This window comes from Cherax quadricarinatus, chromosome 9 (assembly GCF_038502225.1).
Source record: "Cherax quadricarinatus isolate ZL_2023a chromosome 9, ASM3850222v1, whole genome shotgun sequence".
NCBI lineage: Eukaryota > Metazoa > Arthropoda > Malacostraca > Decapoda > Parastacidae > Cherax > Cherax quadricarinatus.
The window spans coordinates 3,635,605-3,647,943 of NC_091300.1; the positions used below are offsets into that span (position 1 = coordinate 3,635,605).

The 12,339-nt window shown below is 38.6% G+C and overlaps 1 protein-coding gene across 2 annotated transcripts in view; it reads right to left on the reverse strand.

Annotated features, from left to right (window-relative positions):
- LOC128685978 (uncharacterized) overlaps positions 1 to 12,339 on the reverse strand; it is a 379,974-nt gene that overhangs the window by 72,612 nt on the left and 295,023 nt on the right. For both annotated transcript variants that reach the window (XM_070083171.1, XM_070083170.1), the window contains exons 49-50: positions 11,717 to 11,817; positions 4,797 to 4,971 (exon numbers count right to left, since the gene is read on the reverse strand). In XM_070083171.1, the coding sequence (XP_069939272.1) occupies positions 4,797 to 4,971; positions 11,717 to 11,817 (276 nt within the window). The remainder of the gene's footprint in view (positions 1 to 4,796; positions 4,972 to 11,716; positions 11,818 to 12,339) is intronic.

Genomic DNA, 12,339 nt, shown 5'->3' on the forward strand with positions numbered 1-12,339 from the left:
AGAGAGTGGGTGAGATGTTATCAACAAATTTTGTTGAAAATAAGAAAAAGTTTTGGAGTGAGATTAACAAGTTAAGAAAGCCTAGAGAACAAATTGATTTGTCAGTTAAAAATAGGAGAGGAGAGTTATTAAATGGAGAGTTAGAGGTATTGGGAAGATGGAAGGAATATTTTGAGGAATTGTTAAATGTTGATGAAGATAGGGAAGCTGTGATTTCGTGTATAGGGCAAGGAGGAATAACATCTTGTAGGAGTGAGGAAGAGCCAGTTGTGAGTGTGGGGGAAGTTCGTGAGGCAGTAGGTAAAATGAAAGGGGGTAAGGCAGCCGGGATTGATGGGATAAAGATAGAAATGTTAAAAGCAGGTGGGGATATAGTTTTGGAGTGGTTGGTGCAATTATTTAATAAATGTATGGAAGAGGGTAAGGTACCTAGGGATTGGCAGAGAGCATGCATAGTTCCTTTGTATAAAGGCAAAGGGGATAAAAGAGAGTGTAAAAATTATAGGGGGATAAGTCTGTTGAGTGTACCTGGTAAAGTGTATGGTAGAGTTATAATTGAAAGAATTAAGAGTAAGACGGAGAATAGGATAGCAGATGAACAAGGAGGCTTTAGGAAAGGTAGGGGGTGTGTGGACCAGGTGTTTACAGTGAAACATATAAGTGAACAGTATTTAGATAAGGCTAAAGAGGTCTTTGTGGCATTTATGGATTTGGAAAAGGCGTATGACAGGGTGGATAGGGGGGCAATGTGGCAGATGTTGCAAGTGTATGGTGTAGGAGGTAGGTTACTGAAAGCAGTGAAGAGTTTTTACGAGGATAGTGAGGCTCAAGTTAGAGTATGTAGGAAAGAGGGAAATTTTTTCCCAGTAAAAGTAGGCCTTAGACAAGGATGTGTGATGTCACCGTGGTTGTTTAATATATTTATAGATGGGGTTGTAAGAGAAGTAAATGCGAGGGTCTTGGCAAGAGGCGTGGAGTTAAAAGATAAAGAATCACACACAAAGTGGGAGTTGTCACAGCTGCTCTTTGCCGATGACACTGTGCTCTTGGGAGATTCTGAAGAGAAGTTGCAGAGATTGGTGGATGAATTTGGTAGGGTGTGCAAAAGAAGAAAATTAAAGGTGAATACAGGAAAGAGTAAGGTTATGAGGATAACAAAAAGATTAGGTGATGAAAGATTGAATATCAGATTGGAGGGAGAGAGTATGGAGGAGGTGAACGTATTCAGATATTTGGGAGTGGACGTGTCAGCGGATGGGTCTATGAAAGATGAGGTGAATCATAGAATTGATGAGGGAAAAAGAGTGAGTGGTGCACTTAGGAGTCTGTGGAGACAAAGAACTTTGTCCTTGGAGGCAAAGAGGGGAATGTATGAGAGTATAGTTTTACCAACGCTCTTATATGGGTGTGAAGCGTGGGTGATGAATGTTGCAGCGAGGAGAAGGCTGGAGGCAGTGGAGATGTCATGTCTGAGGGCAATGTGTGGTGTGAATATAATGCAGAGAATTCGTAGTTTGGAAGTTAGGAGGAGGTGCGGGATTACCAAAACTGTTGTCCAGAGGGCTGAGGAAGGGTTGTTGAGGTGGTTCGGACATGTAGAGAGAATGGAGCGAAACAGAATGACTTCAAGAGTGTATCAGTCTGTAGTGGAAGGAAGGCGGGGTAGGGGTCGGCCTAGGAAGGGTTGGAGGGAGGGGGTAAAGGAGGTTTTGTGTGCGAGGGGCTTGGACTTCCAGCAGGCATGCGTGAGCGTGTTTGATAGGAGTGAATGGAGACAAATGGTTTTTAATACTTGACGTGCTGTTGGAGTGTGAGCAAAGTAACATTTATGAAGGGATTCAGGGAAACCGGCAGGCCGGACTTGAGTTCTGGAGATGGGAAGTACAGTGCCTGCACTCTGAAGGAGGGGTGTTAATGTTGCAGTTTAAAAACTGTAGTGTAAAGCACCCTTCTGGCAAGACAGTGATGGAGTGAATGATGGTGAAAGTTTTTCTTTTTCGGGCCACCCTGCCTTGGTGGGAATCGGCCGGTGTGATAATAATAAAAAAAAAATAAGATTATTGAAGTGAGAGAGGAAAAAAACAACCTTAAGATAGAAAACATTGACTAAGAAACAACTCATAAAGTTAGTTTGGGACTCAAAACCTCTTGAAATATGAGGGTCAGTAAGTTCCTTTGATCAGAATGGTCTTGGCTAATATGAAGAGCCTTTAGACAGGGAAAGGCGAGAAATCTTTTTTTTTCACACAAGCCAGCACACAGCTCCTGGCTCTGCCACATCTAGTTCTGGAGTTAATTACAGAATTTTCTTAATTCAACAGTAACCTAGGATAATAACCATCTGCTCTTTTTAACTAATAAAATATATTCTTTAAATCACTATTTTTAATTTAAGCAATAAACTTGAGCTCTTGGTTAAAAATTTAAATTTGAGTAGCTTTTCCTGAAAAAGGCCAAATGAATTTTCTGTAGTCATAAAGAAGTTAGGTTATTTGCCAGGGAGTCTCATGGCTGAGAACACTAGGGTCAGGTCCTGTGTGTTTGATGCATATGTAATACTTCCATAAAAATATGGTTTGAAAAGGGAAAGTAAAAAAGAATATGGGAGTTATTTTCCAGCTAATCATCTCCAATTACATAATGGGGGGTTAATGAGAAAATGAGATTGACTTAAAAACATTTCCTATGGAAAGCATTTGTTTTTATCCAGGGGATTACTGTTGTCTTGAAGCCAGACAGATCACTGTTGGCACTGATATACTGACTTAACCCTTTCAGGGTCGATGGGCCCTCTCAGAAACTTGTTCTCAGGGTCGGCCAAATTTAAAAAAAAAAAAAAAAAAAAAAATTTCTTATGAAATGATAAGAGAATCTTTTCCCGGTCATAATGACACCAAAAGTATGAAATTTGATGGAAAACTTACGGAATTATGCTCTTGCGAAGTTAGCGGTCTCGACGATGTTTACACATCGGCGATTTTGCCCACTTTAAGCTAAAATCTATAACAAAATATTACTAATAAAAAGCAATTTGTTTTGTAAATAAAATTGATCCTAGAAGAATTTGTACTCTGGTTAAATGGCATTTTGCCTGAAGGACAATTAAATTGAACTCAACTTGCTAAATCTATTATTGTGCCTACTACATACTATACAGAACATTAAACTCCACTGTAAATCCTCCCCTAAAACTACTCCTTGACAGTACAACAGAATGCACAGGCACAATACAAGGCATAAGGCACTTTTCAACATCCCTCAAGTCAGACTCTCACTATGCAAAAACACTATGCACATAAAAGGCCCGAAGATCTGGAACTCGCTACCGGAAGAGGTCAAGGATCCCCTGACAGGTTATAAATTTAGGACTTTGCTAAAAAAACATCTTATCTCACAATATTAACCAAATCAACCAAACATCTGCTAACTAGTTTTATGATGTGACCTCTAGGCTCTTAATTCTGCCAATCCATAAAATCATCTTATTTCTTAATATTAATCAAATCTGCCAAAACATCTGCTAATTAGTCTTATCATGTGACCTCCTGGCTTTTAATTCTGCCATTCCATAAAACATTACCACCTGCACTATTACTTGTCAGGTAGATTTTGTGAGAAATTTCAAGCTTATTTTACTGAACCCTACTTGTACTACTAAGTTTAAATAAAATTGTATTAAGTTTAAATAAGATTGTAAAACAGCTAACCACTATTCATTGTCTAGTTTTAATTATAGTTACTATGTACTATTATCTTATCTAGTTTTAATTAGTTACTATGCATTAGGATTAGTTTGCTCAAAATGCCTCAGCATGATAGTGGCTGAAAGTTAAGACACATGTGCAACATCTGGATATCTTTATTGTAGACGTTTCGCCATCCAGTGGCTTTATCAATACAGATTCTAGGACATAATAGGAAGACAGTAGAACTATTATGTCCTAGAATCTGTATTGATAAAGCCACTGGATGGCGAAACGTCTACAATAAAGATATCCAGATGTTGCACATGTGTCTTAACTTTCATATTGTCGGTATTTTATACCTTTCTTGCACAACATGATAGTGGCTATCTTTGTACTTAGCAAATCAAAATTGTAATTACAAATTGTAACCTTTACAAAAAAATAAACTTTACTTTACTTTACTTTACTAGGTTTTAAATATTTCATAGGTTTTAAATATTTTCATAAAAAGTAATAATGTAGTAAACTCTCTATTTAAGAGACTAACTGACAGGGAGCAAGTGGCTGGGAATGGAAACAAGTCACTGTCTGATTTTTTGGGTTATGCTATGTATGATAATTTGTGTAATTGTATTTATGTGTACCTGTACCAAAATAAACTTATTTATGACAGTTGTGGTGGATAGCTATGAGACTGTTGTGCCATGATCTAAACAAAAATGGACAATTCTGTAACCAACAAACTGTTGGCTCTGAATCAAATCATCCAAGTGTACTCTACTGATAAAAAATAAAAATCGACATTCTTGAATTAAATACATAACACTAATTAAAGGCACAAGTGAATCTGCACTCTACTTGCATGGAAGCAAAATACAGGTGGGAGATAAGGGTAATGACTAAGACAATGCAATGTACTTTCCCCTCAGGAAAAAAATAGGATTTCTCAAAGATGATCACAATAACCTCCTTAGAGTTTGTTTTCCAAGAACATGAAAATTGATGATCCTGTCAAAGATAAGATCAACAATTTTAAAACTGAAATTCCTGCAAAGATGTTCTTAGGAAATACAGTAATATTTTGTTAAACCAAAAAGTTCATTAACTTACAAAGCTGTCTTCCTGAATAAAGTCATCCTTTCTGCCTTTGCTGTTAGCAATGAAAAACCTTGTATCAGCCTGGTTCTTTAGATCAGATCTTTGCACTGTTATTGCTAGAAGGGATCCCAGGAAAGAACTTGGCTCATCCTGTGAGCTCATTCCAAGGCAAAGACCAGAAGAATACCTTAAAATAAAATTTACACATCAGTATGCTTTGCAATTAAAGAAATTTATAAATCTATTCATTATCGAATGGCTATTTACGTCACTGAACTATACCAACAGGAAATTCTTTTTGTACATATAGGAATGTGTTTACTTCACTGAATCACCCTGTCTTGGCAGGAAATGCCTGTTGAGGTAAAAAAAAAATTTAAATACTGTACACTTATAATTCCCTTAACACAGCTAATGGGAAATCAATGCCGTTTAGTAAATTTCCAGCTGATAGAACTCAATTATTGCTGTTTGCATAGATTACAGAATGTAATGATGGTTATTGAGATAATGATCATTAATGCATTTGATCCCAAAACAAATCTGCACAAAATGAACATGTACAAAAATTAACAAATTTAATAAAAAATAGACAAAAAAAAAGTCATTCTGAAATTCAGCTTTAAATAAAATACAATTATTGTATTAAATATATTGTTTTTGACAACTAGTACCATAGAAACACAAGCCTAGCACAAATGCACACTATAAACATACAACTATACAATAAATAAAAAACATTTGATAAACAAGATAAAAAAAATTATGAAACTAAGCTTAAAATTATGACAGTAATTAAGAACCAATTCTTGACCATTCTACCAAAGAAATAGGAAGCTACCACACATATAAACTGTACATACTGGTATACAAAAAGAATACTTTTCATATAAAAGCACAGAAAAAAATTAACCAAACTGGAATAATCGATTAAATTTCAAATGCCAATTAATAATGGGATAGATCACTGAAATTCTGACTGAAGAGGATCCAATAAGTGAACTCTCACTGTACCATACTTTCAAAATGTAAGATTTACTTACACGATAATTAAGGAAAATAAATATTTTACAGTCATCCTGCCTTGGCGAAAGATGGCCAATAAAAATAAACAAACAAATACACATACACACACACACATATGCATGCTCATGCACGCATACCCAAGAATAGCATTCCGATACCTCAGTATGGAATTGTTCAGGACTCTGTACAGTTTACATCAGGCCCATACTGGAGAATGTAGCACCAGTTTGAAACCCACACCTGATCAAGCACGTCAAGAAATTAGAAAAAGTGCAAAGATTTGCAATGAGACTAGTCCCAGAGCTAAAGGGCATGTCCTACAAGTAGAGGTTAAGGAAAATTGACCTGATGACACAGGAGAGAGAGGGGGACATGATAATGACATATAATATACTGAGAGGAACTGACAAGGTGGACAGACAAAGGATGTTCCAGATATGGGACACAGCAACAAGGGGTCACAATTGGAAGCTGAAGACTAGATGAGTCACTGGGATGTTAGGAAGTATTTCTTCAGTCATAGAGTTGTTGGTAAGTGGAATAGTCTGTAGAATGACATAGTATACCTGGAGGGCTTCGGGGATCAATGCCACCATGGTACGATCTGTGACCAGGCCTCATGGTGGATCAGTCTCATCAACTAGGCTGTTACTGTTAGGCGCCTGTCCAGTGCCTTCTTGAAGACAGCCAGGGGTCTATTTGTAATCCCCCCCTTATGTATGCTTTGAGGCAGTTAAACAGTCTTGGGCCCCTGACACATACTGTGTTGTCTCTTAGTGTACTCATGGTACCCCTGTTTTTCATTGGGGGGGATGTTGCATCTCCTGACCAGTTTTTTGCTTTCACATGGAGTGATTTCCAGGTGCAAATTTGGGATTAGTCTCTCTAGGATTTTCCAAGTGTATATTATCATGTACCATTCTCACCTGAGTTCCAGGGAGTACAAATCAAAGGACTTCAACCATTCCCAGTAATTTAGGTGTTTTATCATAATTATATGTGCCATGAAAGTTCTCTGTATGTTCTGCAATTTCGCCTGCTTTGAAAGGGGCCGTTAGTGTACAAAAATATTCCAGCCTAGAGAAAACAAGCAATATGAAGAGAATCACCATGGGCTTGGCATCCCAAGTTTTGAAGGCTCTCATTATCCATTTTCTCATTTTCCTAGCAGATGTGGTAGATACACTGTTGTGAGCTTTGAAAGCGAGATCCTCTAACATTATCACTCCCAGGTCCTCCACAACAGTTTTTCACTCTACTGTATGATTAGAATTTGTTTTATACTCCAATACACTTTTAATTTCCTAGAGTTTTCCATATCAGAGTAATTGAAATTTCTCTTAACCCTTAAACGGTCCAAACATATACATATACGTTCTTACGCATAGCCCCAAACGTATATACATGTACATGTTTTATTTTTCCTGCCTTCAAATTTGGCATGATTGGCCTGATATGCCTTGTCAGCATAGAATGGGTCCTAACAATCAGTGTGTGCAGTATTAAAAAAATCTGGGACCACTTAGTACCTTGTGGGAGCGCCAGTTAAATTGAGCGCCAGCTAGAGCAAACAGTGTGGCAAACACCAAGGATTCACTGATGTAATGTCATATTAACACTCCTCTTTTAAGAGGAAAGTGATGTTAACCCCAAATTTAGGGTCTGTCTATCTCTGTATCTCTGTCTCTATCTCTGTCTACCTCTGTCTGTCTATCTGTCTCTGTCTCTATCTGTTGTTGTCTGTCTCTGTATCTCTTTCAATCTGTCTCTCTTTCTATCTGTCTGTCTATCTCTGTCTCACAGGTACACATAAATACAAGTATACATAGTGTAAATTACCTAGGATAACCCAAAAAATCCAGACAAAGTGTTATACTCTGCTTGAAGATGTGAGTAAACGTGATGACATGCAGTCTTGTGGCTCTCTCTGAGACAGAGAGCTAAACAGATGGATAGATAGACAGGGAGCTTGACAGACAAACAAATAGACAGACAGACATGTTTGTGTACCAGCAAAAACAAAGTGAGGGTGATGCTCATCAAATATCACCTCTAATCTTTTCTTATCAGCTGCACCCTACCCCACCCTCGTGCATGCTCATCAAACGTCAGCTCTTATCAGTTATCTCATCTCATCATGTCACTGTCAGGGGTGGACTTTGTTTTTCATGCTTCAAGGGAACTTATTATTACCTATTATTATTATGTGTTATCCTCATCATCCTCCTCCTCATCATCCTCATCCTCATCATCATCATCCTCATCATCATCATCCTCATCATCATCATCCTCATCATCATCCTCATCATCATCCTCCTCCTCCTCCTCCTTATTATATACTTCCACACATCCAAAACATTGCTGGGACATATAAATACTTTGTATATATTCCAAGACAATAGTAAATGGCTAAGGTAGGTGTAAATGTCCACCTGTCAGTGTGTTTGTGACAATTTGAGTACAATTTCAGTACCTAATACTAGTGTCAGAACAAAGATTGGTTATAAAATGACAAGAACTACTACAAACTGTAATTATCAGAACATAAAAATTACATAAAATAATATGAAAAATAGAAAAAAAGGTATATCGGCAACACTTCTGCAAGTGGCAGGACTCGATGTTGCTGTCACATGAGCATCCAGTGCCAACTTCTCGGCCTCATATCTCGGTAAGTACTGACCCTAAAATTTTATTTTATTCTAAAATACTTAAAAAAAAGTGCTCTTTTTTCCATAAAAAAAAAAAATCAAAATATTCGGGGCTCTGCACGAGTGAACCTACATATATGTTTGGACCGTTTAAAGGTTAATTGAACTTCACATTGTTCTCTGCAGCCCATGTAAAGATTTGGTTGATGTCCACTTGGAGTCCTTCAGCGTCATCGATGGATGACGCTCATGCAAATTCGGGTGTCATCTGCAAAGGAAGACATGGTGCTGCGGCTTGTGTGTCTGTCTATGTCAGATATGAGGATGTGGAAATAGGATGGGGGCGAGTACTGTGCCTTGTGGAACAGAGCTTTTTTCACTGTATTTGCCTCAGACTTTATTCTGTTTACTATTACCCTTTGTGTTCCATTTGTTAGGAAGTTATAGATTCATCGACTAACTTTTCCTATTATTCCTTTAACATGCAGTTTGTGTTCTATTTCACCATGGTTGCACTTATCAAAGGCTTTCACAAAGTCTGTGTATACTACATCTGCATTTTGTCTTCTAGAGCATCGAGGACCTTGTTATAATGGTCCAGTAGCTGGAACAGGCATGAGCAGCCTGCTCTAAACCCATCATGATGCCCTGGCTTGTGTAACTAATGGATATCTAGGTGGGTGGCAATCTTGCTTCTTAGGACCCTTTTAAATAATTTTATGATATGGGACATTAGTGCTATAGGTCTATTATTCTTGTCAATTGCTTTACTGCCACCTTTGTGGAGTGGGGTTATGTCTGTTGTTTTTAGTGACTGGGATGACCCCTGTGTCCGTGCTCCCTCTGTGCAAAATTCTGAAGGCACGTGAAAGGGACTTCTTGCAGTTCTTGATGAACACAGAATTCCATGAGTCTGAGCCTGGGACTAAAGTGCATGGGCATGTCATTTATTGCTTTTTTGAAGTCCTGGCACCTCTGCTGTTTCTCATCCCGTATAGCAGACATAGACGAAAACACCTGGCACACTTTTGCATCATCATTTGCAGATGACACTAAAATAAGCATGAAAGTCACTATGGTAGAGGACACTGAAAAAGTACAGGAAGACATAAACAGGGTTTTCCAGTGGGCAGTGGAGAACATGACGTTCAATGGTGATAAGTTCCAGCTGCTTAGGTATGAAAAGAATGAAGAACTCAAAAGGAACACTATATACAAAACTCAAGACAGTCACCAAATAAAACGTAAGGAACATGTAAAAGACTTGGGAATGATTAAATCAGCAGACCTTTCTTTTAAAGCTCATAACAAGACAAAGATCATGACAGCCAGGAAGATGACGGGGTGGGTATTGAGAACTTTCAAAACAAGGGAAATAATGCCGATGGTGACATTCTTCAAATCATTAGTGCTCCCTCACTTAGAATATTGTTCAGTGCTGACGGCCCCATTCAAAGCAGGAGAAATATTGAAGCTGGAACAAATACAGAGATCGTTTACGGCTCACATTGAGCCTGTAAAGCACTTAAACTACTGGGAATGCCTGCAAGTCTTGAACACATGTTCATTGGAGCGTAGGAGCGAGATACATGATACATGGAAAATACTCGAGGGCCTGGTCCCAAATCTGCACACTGCCATAACAACATCCTGGAGTGATATATATGGGAGGAAGTGTAAAATAAACCCAGTGAGGAGCAGGGGTGCAGTGGGGACAATAAGGGAACACTATATCAGCATCCGGGGTCCCAGACTATTCAAAATCTTACCAGAAGACATCAGAAACACGGCTGGAACAAGTGTAGAAGCCTTCAAGAGGAAACTGGACAAGTATCTTCACCAGGTGCCAGATCAACCAGGCTGTGATGGATATGCAGGGCAGCAGGCCTCCAGCAGCAACAGTCTGGTTGACCAGGCAAGCACCAGACATGCCTGGCCCATAGCTGGGCTCAGAGAGTATACCTGGCATATACCTGGAGAGAGTTTCAGTGGTCAACACCCCCGAGGCCTGGTCTGTGACCAGGCCTCATGGTGGATCAGGGCCTGATCAACCAGGCTGTTACTGCTGGCCACACGTAATCCAATGTACAAACCACAACCTGGCTGGTCAGGTACTGACTTTAGGTGCCTGTCCAGCACCCGCTTGAAGACAGCCAGGGGACTATTGGTAATCCCACTGATGTATGCTGGGGGCAGTTGAACAGTCTTGGGAATTTCTCAAAACTCTTCAAAGGTATGTGAAAGATAAGTTCTTCTCAACCAATTTTCTATTTGGTTGGCTGTTATCACTATTCATAGGCCCCATGGTGACTATTCATAGGCCCCATGGTGAAGAAACACGAAATAGTTTACAGCAAATTTCTAGCAGGTCATAATTGTTTGGTCGAGTGCTGAGCTTTGTTCGAATAGGGAGCTGGTCCTATACCAAGGTTCTCCTGTATTTAGTAACTTACTACTTATTCCATACACTTACAACATCTTCCACTTTGCTCCCCTATCCACCCTATCTAAACTTTTTCTAAATCTACATCCATAGATGTAATAAAAACTTCCCTACCTTTATTTAAATATTGTTCACTTATATGCTTCAAAGTGAATATTTGATCTATACATCCCCTACCCTTTCTAAAGCCTCCTTGTTCATCTGCAATCCTGCTTTCTGTCTTACCTCTAATTCTTTCAATAATAACCTAATGATTCACTTTACCTGGTATACTTAGTAAACTTATTCCCCTATAACTTTTACAATCTCTTTTGTCCCCATTCCTTGTATATAAAGGAACTATACATGCTCTATGCCAATCCCTAGGTACCTTACCCTCTTTCATACATTTATTGAACAAAAGTACCAACCACTCCAAAACTATATCCCCCCTGATTTTAACATTTCTGTCATGATCCCATCAGTTCCAGCTTTACCCCCATTCATTCTACCTAATACCTCATGCATCTTCCCTACGCTCACATTATCAGTCACACTATCACCATCTTCCCAAGAGGCAAGCAGATATGACAGTTCAAATGTACCTTTAAACAGCAAAAATTCTCACCCCTCCTTAGAGTGCAGGCATTTTACTTCTCATCTCCAGGATTCACACAATTTTTTTTTCACATTTATAAGCAGCCTCTCAATCAGAAAATCAAAGGACTAATGGACCAATTTCAAATGATGATGATAATGATGTGAAGATAAGTGACATTTAGCTATTAATTACAATAATGTGAATAATTTTTTTACCAGGCACCTTTACTTACTTAGGCAGATTCTGAAGAAGTTCTCTCATGTCACCTGTGTTGCTTCCTTCTGGTGCTGCTCCTATAATAGCTTGCTCAAATGTTTCCAACAATGTAGTCACCTGTCACAACAATGAATTAGTATTTAGTCATCATCAAGGCAGTCTTAACTAATTGCTGTAGCAAATATTTCAGAATAGTGCATGCTGCACACTAATAACAGCACAGAATTACTAACCAAAATACAATGACAAAAGCCATCCAGTCTACACATGTCAGCCACATTGGACATGATTCCATAAGAACTTTTAATAAGTTATTCAATAAACACTATCTCTTCCTACACTGAAAATTATGTGAATACCTACAAAGCCTTGATTCATATCAGTACTTTGGGAGGCTATACACTGATCACAGCACTTCTAACACTTCTTGAAACATTTCTGGAACTCTTCTTTCCTAACAGCATCTGGTGCAGCTTGCGATTTGACCTGAATCTCCTCCATGTCGTTAAAATGCTGCCCTTTATTTTTTGGGAAGAGGAAGAAGTCAAAGCTGGCTAGATCTGCAGAGAAAACACTGGCCTTTCTGGTTTTGAGTCAGCAAGTGGAGCACAAATTTCACAGCCACTTGCCTCATGTTCA